Source organism: Elephantulus edwardii, unplaced genomic scaffold, assembly GCF_000299155.1.
Source record: "Elephantulus edwardii isolate Elephantulus edwardi_28Jun2011 unplaced genomic scaffold, EleEdw1.0 scaffold00066, whole genome shotgun sequence".
Lineage (NCBI taxonomy): Eukaryota > Metazoa > Chordata > Mammalia > Macroscelidea > Macroscelididae > Elephantulus > Elephantulus edwardii.
In genome coordinates this window covers 8,230,571-8,247,809 of record NW_006399816.1, presented here as the reverse complement: position 1 = coordinate 8,247,809, position 17,239 = coordinate 8,230,571, and the positions used below count along the sequence as shown (strand labels likewise).

Below are 17,239 nucleotides of genomic sequence, written 5' to 3'. Positions count from 1 at the left end.
AGCTCTCAAGGCCAGAGGAGAGTTCCTGCCCCCTGAAGAACATGTATATGAAGCCCCCCCCCCCGGCCTCATCCTGATGGCTCTAGACCAGCCTCTTCATGGCTGGGGTTGAATGGTGCCTCCTCTGGCTCCTCAGGCAGGGGCAGTGGGTACTCCCAAGCCTGCTGGTCAGGCCTCCTGGGCCATGAGAGGAGCAGAGACCTCCTTCAAGGGCCCTGATGGCTGCAGATCTGCCTAAATGGAAATATATGGCAAGGAGGCCTCTGAGCAGAGCTGTCCTTGTACCCACCACCACATCCTTGATCTGAGAGATGCAACACCCATCTCCTGGCCTCAAGCAGATGAGGGGGACAAAGTGAAGTGGTGTGTAAGATTCAGGGAGGCTCCTAGTCAGAAGGGAAGGGCCTCTTTCCACCAAATGCTGACTGCTAACAATAGGTCAGCAGCTTGAATCTCTTTAGTCACGCCATGGCGTGAAAACTCCATCAATCTTCTTCCATAAAGATACAGAGCCTCAGAAACCCTACGGCATTCTACTCTGTCCTATCAGGTCACCATGAGCCAAGACAGCTTTGACAGCAATGAAAATAATGAGAATAAGGTAATGCTAGAAAGATTATTCAGCCTAGCACTGACACGGCTTGCTTAATTAACCTGAGCCACTATTGTGATTATTATGTCAATGATATTCACATGCTGTCCCTACACAGGCCACACCCCACATGGGACTCTAGTGCCCCCTAGGATCATACCTGACCTCTGTTGAGTCTCTTATTCAAAACCTGCTAAGGTGGGCTCAGGGTCCAGGTGTGGAGAAGTGAAGGCAGAGCACTGGGCTCTGTGCTAGGCCCCTGCTGAAGAGGACCAGTAGCCTGTCCTTGGCCCTCGCCCAGAGCCCCATGGCCACGGTTGCCTGCTCTCCTATATTGCTCTCAGGTCAGTTCAAGGCCAAGTTAGAGGCTGGCAGAGGCTCTGTTTGTGTCCTTGGTCCCTGGAGGAGCATGGACCAGACTGAGCATAGAGGCAGGGCAACTGAAGGGAGCCTACGGGAGCCTCTGGAGTCTATGGAGCCTGTCCCATGAGAGGAGCTTACCTGAGATGGAAGGGAGAGGCTTGGGGTGGGTCCATCAAGGCTTCCTGCCTTGGATGATAGAAGGCCATCTCCAGGCCTCAGTCCTACAGTTTGCTTGAGGCCACGCCAACTATTACCCTGGTATTAAGACTGTCCCCTTCAGAGCAGGACCCCTTCTCTGTTTAAGTCGCATCTGGGAAATGACTCAGGCCAGCAAGCTGACTCTACCAAGAGTCAGGTGCCTGAAAGGAGAGTTCCAGACTCCTCTACCCCAACTCCCCAGGGAAGAGGCTTGGCCTCAGGACCCCAGAGAGAAGGGGTTTCCACACTAACAATCCCCTCCCACATGCTCATGATTCATATCCTTCCACGGCACCCCCTTCAGGAGCCCTCCAATGAGAAGGGTGGATGGTGGCTCTGGACACCCCTCCAGGGATCTAGACTGTTAGCAGGCATCGCTGTGTCTGAGATGAGCTCCGTGACAGCCTTGGGCTCTGCAGGGCTGGATCCTTAGCATTTTTAAATTTTATTATGACTGTGTTTGTTTAAATATATATATGTCTCTATATATATATTTATAGCTCTGTGTGCCCACTGCCCCTGCCCCTGCCCGGCCCCTAGTTTTTCCCTCTGGCTTTCTGTCTGCTGGCTGTGTAGGGCAGCACTGTCTGCGTGCTCTTGTCTGACACCGTCTGCGTGCTGCTGTTCCTCGTGACCCTCCGGGTCTGTTCAGGAGCCGTGGCAGGGCCAGAGCGGTGGCCAGTCACAGGAGAGCGCTTCAGCTTGTGGGGGGCTGGGGAGGGCTTGAGGGGTCCCACCTGGGCCTCTGTGCGGGCAGGCTCCGGGGGCAGGCCAGCTTCCTCCTCCTCAGCCTCCTCCTCTGCATCGCCCTCCTCATCATCACAGCACAGGGCGTGGTAGAGCACTTTGTCACTGAACCGCACCCTCTCTCGTGTGCCCGGGGTCCGCTGGGGCAGCTGGCCCTTGGCGGGGCCGGCGCTGAAGGCCTCCTCGCTGGAGGAGTCCGGAGTCTCCACCCGAGGCCCATTGGGGACGGGTAGGCCGCCGTTCATGAGCCGGTAGTCAGGGCCAGCACCTGTCCGGGCTGGCTCGGGGCCGTCCACGGAGTCTGAGGGAGTGGACACGTCCAAGAAGGAGCAAAACTCCCAGCTATCCGAGAGGATGTCAGCTGTCATGAAATCTAGGTGGCCCAGGTCAAAGGGGCCGCCCACGCCCGCCTTGTCACTGCTGGAGGTGCTGCTCACAGTGGCTGTGGTCCAGTCGTCCGGCTCTATTTCAAAGTCGAAGTCTGAGGTCAGCTTGTCAATCTGGGTCACCACCTGACCAGGGAAAAGGAGAAGAGAGGAGAGGTGCCCATTGGGAACTAGATCCCCCTGGGTGTTAGTGCACCCCCAACCCCAGCTAGGTACTCAACAGGAAGGCTGGTCCAAGTTGAAAAGAGCTTGTTCCAGCCATTCCTGAAGGCCTGTCTGCCCTTCTCTAGTCTCCTGGAGATCTGAGGCCTGCCTTCTAACCCTGCAGCCCTCTCACCAAAGCCAACCTCTGTCCTGGAGGCAGCCTTAAGATGAAGTCTTGTTGCTCTGCCTTTGATTGAGAAGAGGCTATGGAAGGGGGGCTGTGGAGCCCTGGCACAGCAAGTTAAGTGGTGGGATATTAACCCAAAAGTTATGGTGAAACTTTGTCCCCTACACTTTGGGTACGTTATCAGAAGGGGCTAGGCCTTGGAAAAGACATCACACCTAGGGAAAGTAAAGTGTCACTGAAAGGGAGAAAGACCCTCAGTGAGATGGACTGACACAGTGCCTGTAACAATGGGGCTTACACACAGCGGAGATTGTGAGGATGGTGCGGGGGAGTGCAAGGTTTCAATCTGTTGTTCATAAGGTTGTCACCAGCCACAGTCGACTCAACAGCACCTAACAAGACCAGCTACTCAGAGGAAGAGGAGATATGTCGTAGCCATGAGCAAGACCCAGGCTGGCCTTTCTAAAGACCCCATGGTCTTGCACAGCCCCCCCCGCCCCCCCGACCCGGGACAAGACCAGATGTGTGGTACTGGCTGGGTTATCCTCCTCCAACCAATCCCCTTCCCTGCCCATTGTCCAACGGAGAGCAATCCTGGCTTGGTCGGAGAAGAATAAAGCAAGCACTATTTGGTAAGCAGTAAACAAACCATCCATCCTGGATCCAAAGCTGCTGATTAAATGATCTTGGGGGAAGCTTGGGGAAGGTCACTGGATCCCATCTGCCCCTTGGGAAGAGAAGCCCCGGGGAAAATGTGACTGGCAGGCTTCACAGTGGCTAGCTGGCCTCACACACTCTCTTGCCTGGCCCCATCAACACACAATCAGGAAGGAAGACTGGAGGGAAGAGGGAGAGGGAGACCCAGTAAGAAGAGGGAGCAAAGAGATTTGAATGAAGAACAAAGCAAAACACCAAACAAAGCAAAAGGAAGGGACTGAGAGGCAGGACAACAGAGACTCAAAGACAGAGAGCTACACGGTGAGTCATGACAGAATCCAGCTCCCAGCACCTCTCCAGTACTCTTCACCTGGGGTCAGAGCAGTCAATTAATTCATTAACTAATTAATTCTTTGATTCACACTGACCGAGGACTACTGCTGTCCAGGGACTGCTCAGTGTTCAGCAAGGAGGGGGAGTGACAAGTGTCCCAAAGCAAGGGCAGAAGTGGTTGGACTCTGGGGGAACTGGACTGTTTCGGAGTCCAGTGAGCCAATGCAGGTGGCCTCGCTCAGCCCTTCCCCCTCTGTCGGGCTCAGTGTCTGAATCATCAATAGGGTGGGGTGGGATAGTTTATCTCCATGCTCTCTTTCATCTCTGAGTGCCAAGGACTCTGCTTTTAGGAGTGGCTCAAGCACCTCTTTTGAGGTGCCAAGGCCCACACATGCCCATGCACCATGGATCCAGCCCACGAGTTGGGAAACCACTTGGTTGAGGCCTATGGAAGAGACAAAGGAGTCAGGACTCATGATTTCCAGACTTATCCTAGACAGTTCTCTCTGTGACTCTGCCAGTCATATAACCTCCCTGGATCTCAACTTGATTTATCACTGAGTGAATGTGAAAATTCCCACCTCCCAAATTCCCAGAGTTTCATAAAGAACTGTGAGAAGGACAGGAGGACCGTGTGGATGGCCAACGACAAAAGTCACATCCTCTGTCATCTCCTGTGCACCTACCTACGTGTCAGACATTCATCCCTGCCTTTGAGTCTTCACCAGCACCTATGATACCGTCATCTCTAGGTTTTAAGGAGTCTGAAGCGTCGGTCACCAGAGGTGTTGAGATTCTTCTCCTGTAGCCCCCTTCAAGGTACACACACTGCTGAGAGATACTGCTGTGACTTTTAGGTGTCAGTGGGCAACACTCAGGGGCCCCCTCCACTCTGGCCACTCTTTCCCAGAATGACTTGATCCACCCTACACAAGCCATCGCTTAACCTCATCAACACCTGAGAATGGGTGTGGGCTTTGGCCCAGGGTTCAACCAGACCAGCTGCCATCAAGAAGACTCCAATTCAGGGAACTCCACGTGCAGCAGAATAGAACTGTGCTCAACACGGTTTGAAACCATTTTTATTTTATTTTCTTTTTATTTTTAACTAATTCTAGATTCACAGGAAGTTGCCAAGAAAAGCACAGGGAGGCTGTGTACCCTTTATCCAACTTTCTCCAGTGTGAACATTTTGCTTGGCAACCATAATGAGAGCACAGTATCAAAACTAGGAAATTGACATTGGTAGGATCTGTAGAATTTATTCAGATTTCCCTCTGTTATACACACAGTCATGTGTGTATATTGTTATTGTCAGCTGCTATTGCATCTATTCTGATTCAGGGTAACCCCACGTCTGCAGATAAAACTGTTCTACAGAGCTTATGCAGTGCTGGCAGCCCAATGAGTAAGGAGTTGCACTGTTAACTCAAAGACAGGCAGTTCGAATCTACCAGCTGCTCCAAGGAAGAAAGATGGGTAATTTCCGTTTGTGTGTTTTAGTCTATGAAAACCTGCTGTAGGGTCAGCTGTGAGTCAGTTCCAACTCAGGGGCACAGAATAGCAGTTTTGAAGTCTGTAGCCATGTGGAAGCTGACTGCCAAGTGGTCCTGACTGCACAGAGTTTTCAATGATTAGTCTGTTGAGAACAGATCACTAGGCCTTTCTTCCAAGGTATCTCTGAGTGGCTTTCAGTTAGCAACCAAAAACTTAACCATGTGTATCATCCAAGATATGCGTCCTCAGTATGATCCTGCAGTAGCTCCAGGAGTGGGGTGATGCAGCTCAAGAAGGTGCACATCTAACAAATTCCCAGGTGAGGCTGTTGCTATTAGCCCAGGGTTCCATTTAAAGATCCACTGGCCTACTGTGCTGGGGGCCTAAGCCAGCCAAAGATACAACGGATCAGGGCACTGAGGACTTCTAGAGAGATCTTGTGGGCCCTAGGGCTGCCACAACCTCAAATTAGATCCTGATCAAATATAGTCCTGGGGTGAATGGATACAGTTAACATATTCAACTGATAATCAAAAGGTTGGACGTTTGAGTTCACACAGATGCCTCAGAAAAAAGACGTGGCAACTTATTTCTAAAAGATTAGAGTCCTTGGAAAGTTTATGGAGCACAATTGTACTCTAAAACATTGGAGACACCATGCGTAAAGGCTGACTTCATGCCAACTAGCTCCCTAAGGTCAATTAGTTACAAGGAAGGGCTGTAGAGAGTCTGCTGTTCCTGACGGTTAGGGGACAACGGCAATAGGGATCTGAGGTTCAATCATAAGGCCTGGTCTCAGAGGCTTGGCTGTGGCTGTGCTGGGTCCAGAAGCGAGACTTTCCTAATGCTCAGTGAGGACAAGCCCCCTCTTATGCCTCAAACCTGGTAGCAGGGAAGGTCTAGGGTGCACAGAGCAGGACCCTTAAAAGCACATTTTGCTACCCCAAGACACCCAAGCCTGCTACTACTTGGTGATTTCCCATTTCTATATTGTGGTTTCCTCCCCTGTAAAATGGGATGACACCCACCTCCTCATCTAGGAAGATGGGCCTGGACGGATATGAATGTACCAGAGACTGCAATGTGAACTCACCCAAATGCTTAGGTACCTGGGCACTGAAGCCAGACTGGAATCCAGTCCTATCTTACTGCTTCCTGCTGCGTCACTCAGCCAAGGTGCTCAGCCTGACTATGCCTACATTTCCTCCTCTATAAAAGGAGAATCCCAGCCCTACCTCCTTTGACAGGGCTGTTGTGCAGATGCAATACATGCAGAGCAATGCAGACTACTAATATTCACATTGTCCCCTGTTGTTGTTGTTATAGGCCGTCGAGTCGCCTATGACTCATGGTGACCCTATGTACAACAGCCCTAAACCCTGCTCTATCCTGTGCCAACCTCACTGTCTCCGACACACCCACCCCGATTACCCCAGTCACTGAATCAATCCACCTCATAGAGGGCCTTCCCCTTCTGCGCTGTCCCTCCACCGTCCCAAGCATGACGTCTCTCTCCAAGAAATGGTCCCTCCTTGCAACATGTCCAAAGTATGTCAGACGAAGCTTCAGAATCTTTGCCTCCAAGGGGCAGCCTGGTTTAACTCTCTCTAGGATGAACCTGTTTGTTTTCTTAGCAGTACACTCAATATTCTTCTCCAGCACCACAGCTCAAAGGCATCAATTCTCCTTCTAGCCTGCCTAGTCACTGTCCAGCTCTCTGACGCATAACAAGTGATTGCAAAGACCATAGCCTATATCAGACGCACTTAGTCTCCAGAGTGACTGGATAGTGCAAATCAATAAGCGCTCAGCGAATAGGTGACATATTGGTAGCATGAACCTACACAGAGAGCCTTGGAGGCCAGAGCTGGTGATGAGCCTCCTAGAAGCCACAGCCTTGGAGCCCTACAGAGCACTTCTACTCTACATACAGAATGTCAGGAGTTGGGACTGACCCAACAACAATGAACAATAGGAAAATATTCACTTTGCATGCAAGTGAGCACTAACATGCGACCAGACCCCAGGTATCAGGCCCAATTGATGGGAGTCAGCTCTCCACCAAAATAATGACAGGTGGTGGAGACATTTCTGACAGGGTAGAAGCTTTACTGGAATAATACATTATGTGCTGGGCTGCTAACTGAAGGCTGGACAATCTCCTGGAAATATGATGAGCTTGGAATCCATGAGTTAGAATCAATGTGGTGGCCTTGGGGTTAATGGGATGTACTAGGTCTAACTCTAGCACACAGGTAGCACCTACTTTGCTAAAATCATGGGATTTCTAGGCAGAACAGAAGCAGAGAGGCTCTATCTATGCAAGAAGGTCCATGGCTGTGAGGCTTATTGGCAGGTCTGGGTCAAACTGTCAGGTGGGGCCGGTCACACACACTTGAACGACCAAAGGGAGGCTCAGAGCTTGTATGTGGGGGCCACGTCTGTCCTTAACCCCCCTTCCCCTTTCTGCAGTCTCATTTTGTGAAGCCAGCCAAGAGGGCAGGCACTGTGCTACCTGCCTCTCTGCTTTGGATGCCTTGAAATCTGTGATTTGTCTCAGAGATTTAATAATCATTTTGCCTACATGTAATTTGGGATTGTCTTGGAGTGCAGGGAAATAATTATATACACAGAAAGAAAAAGAAGGGGAGAAAGACGTGGAACCATAAAATCGGAGTCCTAGTACTTGAGAGGGGAGCTCTGATGGCCTAATGGGTCAACAGAGGACTGTGACAGAACGCACTGGGGTCCCTGACCCTGTTCAGGGGTATCCCTGGTTTCTGTCCTGATCATAGCCTTGTGCACTTAAATAACTGTACCATCTGGTATTCCCATTGCTAGTAGCTTTCTATCTGGTTCCTGCTCCACTCAGCATTGGGGGGACCTTTCTAATTAGCCAACAGGACTTGGGTTCCAGCCTTCCTAAGCTGCACAAATGCCTTTGCTTCTCAAACAACTCAACAACCAATCTGGCCACAGGCTCTTTTCTGTCTCTCCAGGAGCTGCCTCCCCTCCCAACACACTCCTACTCCAGGGTCGCTCTTCCTCTGCAACTCACTCCACCATTTCCTCAGGGAAGCCTTCTTTGACCCCTAGGTGAGGTTACCTTGCAGCTTTCTGTAAGTGGTTTATAAAGACAACACTTTTATATACCTGCATGTAATGATAAGGAGCCCTGATGGTACAATAGTTAAGTGCTTAGCTGCTAAGGAAAAGGCTGAAGATTCAAATCTACTCAGTGACTTCTACGGAGGCCGACCTGGTGATCTGCTTCTGTAAAGATTATGACCTAGAAAACCCTATGCTGCTGTTGTTGGTAGGTGCCTTGGAGTCACTTGTTGTTAGGAACCATTGAGTCAAATATGACTCCCAGCCACCCTATGAACAACAGATCTAAACCCTGTCCTATCCTGCCATCCTCACAATCTCTCACACACTTGAGACCACTGCTACTGTCACTGTGTTAATCCTTCTCACTGAGGACCTTCTTCTCTTTTGCTGATCCTCCACATTTCTAAACACAATGTCTCTCTCCAAAGACTAGCATCTCTTTGCATGTCCAAAGTATGTGAGAAGATGCTTCGTCACTCTTACCTCCAAAGAGCACACTGGCTGAATTTTCTCTACGACATAACTGTTCAAGGCATAATTGCACTGTTAGAGGTACATTCCTGTCAGTTTGTTGTATAGGGGGGAGGAATTTTCATGTTGCTATGATACAGACCATGGTCTTTGGAATCACTTGTTATGCATCAGAGAGTTGGACAGTGACTAAGGAGGATAGAAGGAGAATTGATGCCTTTGAGCTATGGTGCTAGAGGAGAGTATTGAGGGTATCATGGACTGCTAGGAAAAGATTCATCCTGGAGAGGGTTAAACTGAGCTGCTCCTTGGAGACAAGGATTCTGAGGCTTCGTCTGACATACTTTGATCATGTTTTAAGGAGGGACCGGTCCTTGGAGAGGGACGTCATGCTTGGAGAGGTGAAGGGACAGTGCAGAAGGAGAAGGCCCTCCATGAGGTGGATTGATTCAGTGACTGGGGTAATCAGGATGGGTGTGTCAGAGACAGTGCGATTGGCATAGGATAGAGCAAGGTTTAGGGCTGTTGTACATGGGGTCACTATGAGTTGCAAGTGACTCGACGGCACATAACAACAACAACATGTCTCTCATACTTTGGACATGGAGCTAGGAGAGGCTCTTCCTTGGAAGAGGAAATCATTTTGGAAAAAATGAAGGGTCAGCAAAGGAGAGAAAGATCCCTAACAAGGTGGACTGACACAGGGACTACAGCAATGGGCTCAAGTGTGTCAGCAATGATGAGGATGGCACAGGATAGGGAAGGGTACATGTCTGTTGTTCATAGGGTCACTATGAGTCATACTCAACTTGAAAGCACCTAACAACAACAACTTATTTTACAACTTAGGTGTGTATATGCGTGCTTGTTTATCATTTGTTTTAGAACAGTAGTTGTCTGTCAGTTTGCTGTACTGGGGTAACTTGTGGGTTGCTGTGATGCTGAAAAGCTATGCCATTGCTGTTTTAAATGCCAGCAAGGTCTCTCATGGTGGATAAATTTCATCAGAGCTCCCAGATTAAGAAAGACTAGGAATCAGAATTTGTCATCCCCTTCTGAAATATCAGAAAACCCTATAAGGCAGTTCTCTTTAATTTAGTGTCACTATAAATTGCAACAGGGAGCTCTGGTGACCTACTGGGTAGGAAGTTGCACTGTTCATCCAAAGGTGGTGCTTCTCTGGCGATTCAAATACACCAGCAGTGCCAATGGAGAAAAATGGACAATCACTTCCCATATGATTTATAGGCTTTGAAAAACCTGCTGGAGGGTCAGCTGTGAGTTGGTTCTGATGTGAGAGCAATGAGCGAGAGAGTGATGAAATGCAACAGACTCAACAACACCTGATGAAAACAGCAAGTTGTAATGATGTCTCTCCATGCAACAGTAAGCCCCACCCCAGGGCCCTCAGCTTGGCACAGGGCATGGCAACTCTTTGTAAATACAACTGAAGATAAATGAATTAATTGAGACAGAGGACTTGATTTTAAAACTGCTGGGGACATCTTTTTCTGAATCCATAACACTGGATACCTTAATATGGCCTGACCTCTAGCCTGCCCTGAGCCCTGGCTGGGTGCCCCGCCCATGGAAACAAAGCCAGGTCTGGGAACCTCAAAGCCCCAGAACCAGCTTCTCCTCCATTCCTCACCTCTAGCCCCCTCACCTTGTCTGACAAGCTGCTACCTCCCCGCCCCCTCTCAGCTCCCTGGGCAGCTGGTTACATAACTGGGGATTCTGCATTATTTATGACCACTGATTATTTTTTAATTCTGAGATTACGTTATTTATTATCTTCCTGGGGGTGCTGGAGCTAGGGAGGGATGGGCGAGCTGACCATGATTCATGACTCTCAACTCGCAACTCGGACTAATTGGCCTGGGAGCAGCAGAGAATCTGTCCAAAGGAGAAGAGTGCAGAGGGAGAAGGGAGCAGTGGAAGGCGAGGGAGAAAATAATAAGGAAAAAAAAAATCCACGCGATTCTTGCTGAGCTGCGGGTGATGGCACTGACCCACTTTGGCACAGGCACTGTGGTCCCCATCCTCCCCTGCTCCAGCTGCTGCCTGGCCTGGCCACGTCCACCTCATGCCTGCCTGGCCTGTGGCTTTCCCTGCCACCTTCATCTGCAGCACCTTGCTGAAGGCACTGTACAATCTGCCACCTCACCTGCTTCTTGGGGAAACTGCTTCCATCCTAGGCTGGAGAAGGGTTATGACTGCCTTCCCACCTTCCTGGGGAACTCAGGCCAAAATGGGCAGCTGTTCCCTTAAATGATACCCTAGCCCAGAGCCAGAGATAGGGTGAGTACAGGTGTTCAAGTCAAGAATCCTGTGCCCAGCCCACACTGAATGGCGTCTTGGGAAGGAGAAGAGTGAGGACAAGCAGGCCAGGAACCGGCTCAGGGAAAGCTCACTACCTGGGAGCCAAGGTCAAAGGTGGATATGGATGGTGGGATATGGAACAGTGGGGGAGGGGGCATAGTCTCATTCACAGAATCAACACAAAGAAGCTCTGGGTGGCACAATGATTAAACTTCTTGGCTGGTAACCAAAAGGTTGGTGACTCAAAGTCACCCAGCTGCTCCTTGGGAGAAAGACCTGATGATCTTTCTGATTCTCTGTAAAGATAACGACCCTGAAGACCCTCTGTCACACAGGGTCACTAGGATTCAAAATCAACATGGCGACACTCCCAACACAACCACCAAAGCACAAAACTCCTGGCTAGTATGTGGAATTCTTGAGAATAAAATTTGATGTCCATACCATGGCTCCCACTCCCTCTTTGACCTTTTCTTCTGCTTTCCTCCTCTTTGTTCACTCTACTCCAGCTGCACTAGCTTCCTTGCTGTTCTGGAACATGCCAAGCCTGCCACTGCCTCAGGACCTTTGCACTGCCTATTTTATATTCCTGGATGTTCTTCTTCTGTTATCATCCATTTGTTCCCTCATTTCTTTCAGATTTCTGTTCAAAAGCCAGTTTCATTCCAGTCTCTGTCACTCTTTCTCCCCTTTCTCTAAAAGTAGGGGTGGTCTCATCCACCAAAAGAGTAAAATTAAAAGGCTCCAAGCAGCCAGACCCAGAAAGCCCCACAGAGCAGTTCTATTCTGTACATATGGGATTGCTATGAGCTGGAATCAATTAGATGGTAATGGTGAACCCCCATAACAACATCTCATTTTACAGATAAGGAATCAGAAACACAGAGAGGTAAACCAGCTTGGCAATCTGCACACAACTAAGTAGGAACAGAGTTAGTATTCAGACCTGTGTCATCTGGTTAGAGCCATGTTCTTTGCCATCACCTGGGCTGCCTCTCTGAGCTAAGAGCCACAGGGCTGTGAGGGGCTCGCTGGGGTGTAGAGAAGGAGCCCTGGTGACACACTGGTTGAGAGTTCGGCTGCTAACCCAAAGACGAGCTGTTCAAACCCATCAGGTGCTCTGCAGGAGAAAGATGGGACAGTCGACTTCCCTAAAGGTTTACAGCCTTGGGAACCATATGGGACAGTCCTACTCTGTCCCATAGCTTCACTATGAGTCGAATCGTCTGTATGGCGGTGGGGTTAGCTTTTTGGTTTTAGAGCACAGAGAGCCTGTGGGGATTGGCCTGGTATCCCAGAGTACTGGGGAGCCTGGGAGAGATGAGGGCTAATTAATGATTGGCCGTCACATCTCTCTGCAGCACTACTTTAGCTTTCAAAGCACTTTCACATTCCTCACCTCACTTAGTCCTTTCAATTACTTTTCCCACCCATGGGATAGGGCTTGCTCCCTAGCCCCCCCAGGGAGCCAGTGGCAGGGCTGCTGGCAGAGGCCTGGGAGAATGGAGGCGGTAAGGGGATGGGAAGGGAGCTCGGAATCCTCTAGGAGTGTAAGCAGCAGTTAACCTACCCTGCCCCCCTTACTGCATGTCAGTCCCTCAATAAAACACTGTAAAGTCACTGTGGGATGCAAATTACCAACATCCCCTTTAATAGATGAACAAACTGATCCTCAGGGAGGGGGATGGAGGTGCTGTGGCCTCTCTCCTCTTCCTGTGACCAACAAGCTGCATGTCTAGGAGGATGAGGAGGATCTATGTGGGGATGGAAGAAGAGGAGCAGCAGGTGGAGAAGAGCAGAGGGAATCAAATGAATCTCTTCTTTATTGGCCTTGTACCTCCAAGCAGCAGTCTGAGCTGTTTTCTGACAGTCTTGCAGGTGAGTCTTATCTCTATATCTAAGTGCTTTGCCTCTTAAGATTAGAACCCAGGTGATGAGCCCTGAGTTGATTCAGCCTGATGAAGGGGGTGCCTGGACAGCCTGGCACCCTCCTGACCTTGGGTCTACCTACATCCCTGATGGGGAAATCCTGTGCAAAGTGCCTGAGAGGGCCAGCCACACAGCTCAGCTTTGTATTGTCCATGGAAAATGAAGCACTAGGATCAGAGGGACCAGACCAGAGCCTGGCACCCCTGCGTACTGACAAACTCCATCCTGGACCTACCAGAGCCTCATCTTCCCTTCTGTTTTCTGCCCCTGCTCCTCACCTCACATGCAGCTTCTGCCTGAGGGGCAGGGGAGATCTGAGGCCTGCTCCCCTCTCCCAGCTGGGTGCCACTGGCAGCAGGGCGGGCGGGTGGCATACGGGGTAGACTCGGGTTGCCATAGCAACCTGCCAAAGTCTTGGGTGGAGGCACATGGCCTACAGGGTAGGTAGGGGGTGGAGACTTTCTCTGTCCAGGCTTACGCCCCTGGGCTGGCAGGGCCTGTGAACAGGAAACACTGCTGTGAGAGACATGGGGGAAGGAGGGGGAACGTGGGGGAAGAGACAGAGACAGAAAGAGAGGGAGTGAGTGTGTGTGTGTATGTGTGTGTTACGGTGGGAGGGGGCATTCAAGAGATCTGCAAATACACCTTAGGGTATGGCTCACCTGCTTCATTCCTAAATGGCACTCTCCTTACAGCATCGCGGCCTAAGCTCAAGGTGTCATCTCTAGAAGTCCCCTGTCAGAACGCAAGTACTCTGCCCATTTGCATTAGAGCCCATTAGACTACCTGGTAAAGCCCCTGACTAGACATGGATCTGAGTTCTAGGCTTAGCTCTGCCATTTAAGCTGTGTGACCTCTCCCTCTCTGGGCTTCTGTTTCTTCATCAGAGGGTAGGGCTGGTCTGGGTCACCCGTGAAGATGCTGTCCCGTTCTGGATGGCTATGCTGGGGGAGGGGAAGGCAAGTGTCTGGAAGGTAGGCGCTCAGCTTGGAGGAGGCTCTGAACTGCATCAAAGCTGAACCCCAGGCTTAACATTCATTAATGCTGACTCTTAGGTGGGCCTGCTGACAGGACTATGGACATCTGAAAAGGTGTGGATGATGGGGGGGGGGGGGGGGTGTGTGTGTGTGTGTGTGTGTGTGTGTGTGTGTGTGTATTAGCCGGGCTATAGTCTTTTGAACTTACGAGGTTGGAGGTGGGGTGGGACAATGGTTGCTCAGAAGGATCTGGCCTTTGACCTCTAAATTGTATTGCTCAAAGTGCTCAGCCCAGACCCTGCCCTTGGCTAACCAGTCCATAGTAGAAACACCATAACCTGAAGCCACAGCCATTCCAACTTCCTGACAGACTCCTGCAAGCTGACCCTGGGCAGAGAGCTGCCTTGCCCATCCTCATTTCCTGCCCCATAACCACCTCCACCTTGAACACAGCTTCCTTCCAATACCCTCTTTGTGCTCAGGCCAGACTATAGTGGCTTTCCAGAACCTGGACCCACTGTCACCTACCTCTCTGGTGCTGCACAGCTGGCTAGGAAGAGCTGGGGCCCATAATTCCAGCTCATTCACTCTCCTTGCCATCTCTGCAGGGGCCCTGGTTACAAGAAATTGAAATTTGCCTAAAGCCCACCTGGCTGGTGTAATGGCACCCAGTGGGCGCATTCAGGCCAGCGCCTCACAACGCTGCTCATGCATTTTGGGCTCGAACACAGCCCAGGGGGCATGGCTGAGGACATGTGTACCTCATTACCCCCATGAAATGGGAAGCAGTAATTAAATCCAGGCTTCACTTAGAGAGACAGAAACGGACACACACAGTCCCAGGATTTCTTAGTGACTTTTCAGCCTCGACAAAATCATTAAAAATTATAGGATGGGGACACATCCCTTTAGGGAGGCTTGCTGTCACTGCCAATGTACCCAAGAATGCCAACTGCCAACTCCAGGCCCATTACTTCTCAGGTAAGGGAGGGTGTAACTGGCTTTAGTTTTCCGAGGATCAAGGATCTGAGTATTTTTTACTGTGGGAAAATGCTCTAAATTGGATTTCAAGAACCTTTGGAGAACCATTAGCACCCTTCCTGGGTCTAGGGGTCAGACAATGGGATCAAGGGTCAGCACCTGTTCCAGAAGAGAGTGCCCCCTAAGAGACTATGGTGGATTCAGACCTTGATTGACCATCTTAGCAAACCTTAATGCTAACCACAGATCTGCCGCCATGCTGCCACCGGGTCTCTCCAGAACCAAGCTCCTCTAGCCCAGGGGAGCAGTGAGTTTCAGAAAAGCTGATTTTGGGGGGAAGAAGGGAGGCAAGCACCTTGCTGAGTGACACGCATGTACACACAGCCTTGGGTGCACACACATGCAAACACACAAATGAGTATATTTCAATGCCAAGTGCAGGAGGGCTGGTCTCCGGTCTGTCTGCCCGCCCCGCGTGCACTACTCACTCACCTCCCTCAGCTCCTTGGCCACCTCCTTGAGCTCCCGCAGGATGCCCTCAAGCTGCCCGATGACCATCTTCATGCGCTGTCGAATTCGCTCCCGCTCACCACCACTGCTGGGGTCGTCACTGGGCTGCCCGAGGTCCGGGGCGCCCCGAATGTTCATCCTTCACCACGTGGCTGTGGGCCTGCCCATACTCCCCCCAGCCGGGCACACACTGCGTCTGCCTCCACGGAGCCCCCCTCGCCTGGGCAGAGCTCCTCATCTTAACGGCCCCCCAGCCCACCCTGACCCTGGGCGGCCCTCACCCAGCCCCTGCCCTTTGCCACCCGCCTTCTCTGCCTCTGAGTGGGAAATGGAACCCCCAGAGAGGGCCAGCGTCTGACAGAGAGGGTCAAGGTGAGGACACAGGGGGGCAGGAGGAGGGGCCTTGGGTCTCAGGAGTGGCCTCCAGGACTTGAAGTGCCTGTGAGCGTGCAGAGCTGGTCTCTGGTGGAGCTGGCCACGGAGGCAGGGGGATGACTCTGCAGGGACTCAGGGTAAGAGATGCCCTTGGGATGGGGGAAAGCAGCAGTAAGCCCCTCACAACTCCTAGGCAGGTGGCAAGGAGGAGGTCTTGGGATGCAAATGACACCTGCAGGGGGGTAGTGTCCGGGGTCTTCCAGATGTGGAGGGCGCTCCAGATGTGGGCAGCTCCAGGGAGGGAGCCGGATTGGAGGAGGGCAGCCCCCTGCAGAGAGAGCGAGCCTGGCGTCAGCCCTCCCAGGCTGCAGCACCAGCCGGCAGTGCCGCTGCCTGCCTCCTCTCCCCTTCCTGCACCCTCTGTCGCTGGGGATTTATTTATTTTTCCTTGTTTGTGGGGAGGGGTGGTGGAGGCAGATGGTCTACAGCGTGACCCCTTCTCGGGAGGGAAAGGAGGGAACCTCCTGGCTTCAAAGGCAGAAGTCCTCAGCCCGCGATGGGGCATGTTTGCCGCGGCCCCCTCCCCCCAGCCAGGCCTGGCCCGGCGGGTTCACAGAGGGCCTCCTCTGTCCTCTCTCCTCCCTCCTGGTGCCCCAGGGTACCCTCCTTCCCAGCAGACCCCCCTCCTCCAGCCCCGCCTTCCCTCGGAGCCTCCGCTTCCCGGACTTACCAAAGGTGGGGGCACGGCCTTCCCTCCAGGCAGCGTCGGGGGCCGAGCCCCAAGACGAGGTTGGGGGCCCCCCCAAGACCCCCTAGGGCGGGCTTCTCTCTCTGGACCCTTCGGCCACTGGCCCCAGGGAGGTCCTCCGAGCCGCCACCGGACACATCAGGACGGTGGGAGGGGGCGGGCCTCCGCGCTCCAGTGAAGGGGACACGAAAACTCCCCCCCAGGCCCCGCCGGGCTCCGGGCAGGGGACAAGTGAGGGTCCGGCGGGTTCGCGGCTCCGAGGCCACAGGTGACGCGAGCGCACGGCGACCGAGGTGATGCCGGGCTGGTTCCAGCGCGTGAGCCAAAGTCCGAGGGACTGGAGGGCGCCGGGATCCCCTCAGCCCACGCCCGGTATTCCCTGGGCTCGCACAGTTCGGGTTCACTCTGTCCAGTCCATCTCGCCGAGGCTGGGATCTGCTGGGTCCACCTTGTCCTGCCGGGAGTAAGCTGGCACTGCCCGGCGCCCGGGACGCGCTCGGCCCGGACCCGGGATCCCTGCGCTACGGAGCCCGCGGCGTCCGAAGCGGCCCGGAGGGTCCGCACAGTCAGCCCCGCCGTCCGCCCGGGCGAGAACGCGCCCAGCGCTCGGTCCACGTTCGGAAAGGTGCGGAATCCAGCGGGCCGGGGGAGGGGCGGCGTTCGCCGCGGGGTACCCAGTGCCCGCCGGGCCCGGCCCGGAGCGCGCGAGGC

General features: G+C 52.5%; 1 protein-coding gene across 1 annotated transcript; it reads right to left on the bottom strand.

Annotated features, from left to right (window-relative positions):
* Nucleotides 1-1,582: 1,582 nt before the first annotated feature.
* On the bottom strand, nt 1,583-15,876 carry LOC102862674 (chromosome unknown open reading frame, human C15orf59). The gene is made up of 2 exons (XM_006888314.1): nt 15,388-15,876; nt 1,583-2,412 (listed from the first exon to the last, which is right to left on the bottom strand). Exons 1-2 carry the CDS (start codon nt 15,541-15,543, stop codon nt 1,690-1,692), a joined length of 879 nt encoding a protein of 292 aa, XP_006888376.1. The 5' UTR covers nt 15,544-15,876; the 3' UTR covers nt 1,583-1,689.
* Between the last annotated feature and the right edge of the window lie 1,363 nt (nt 15,877-17,239).

What these genes read in the sequence shown, in the direction of transcription:
- LOC102862674 (XM_006888314.1), bottom strand. Translation starts at nt 15,543, where the DNA reads ATGAACATTCGGGGCGCCCCGGACCTCGGGCAGCCCAGTGACGACCCC. An exon ending in TGGCCAAGGAGCTGAGGGAG is followed by an intron (nt 2,413 to 15,387) that starts GTGAGTGAGTAG and finishes TTCCCTGGTCAG; the next exon opens with GTGGTGACCCAGATTGACAA.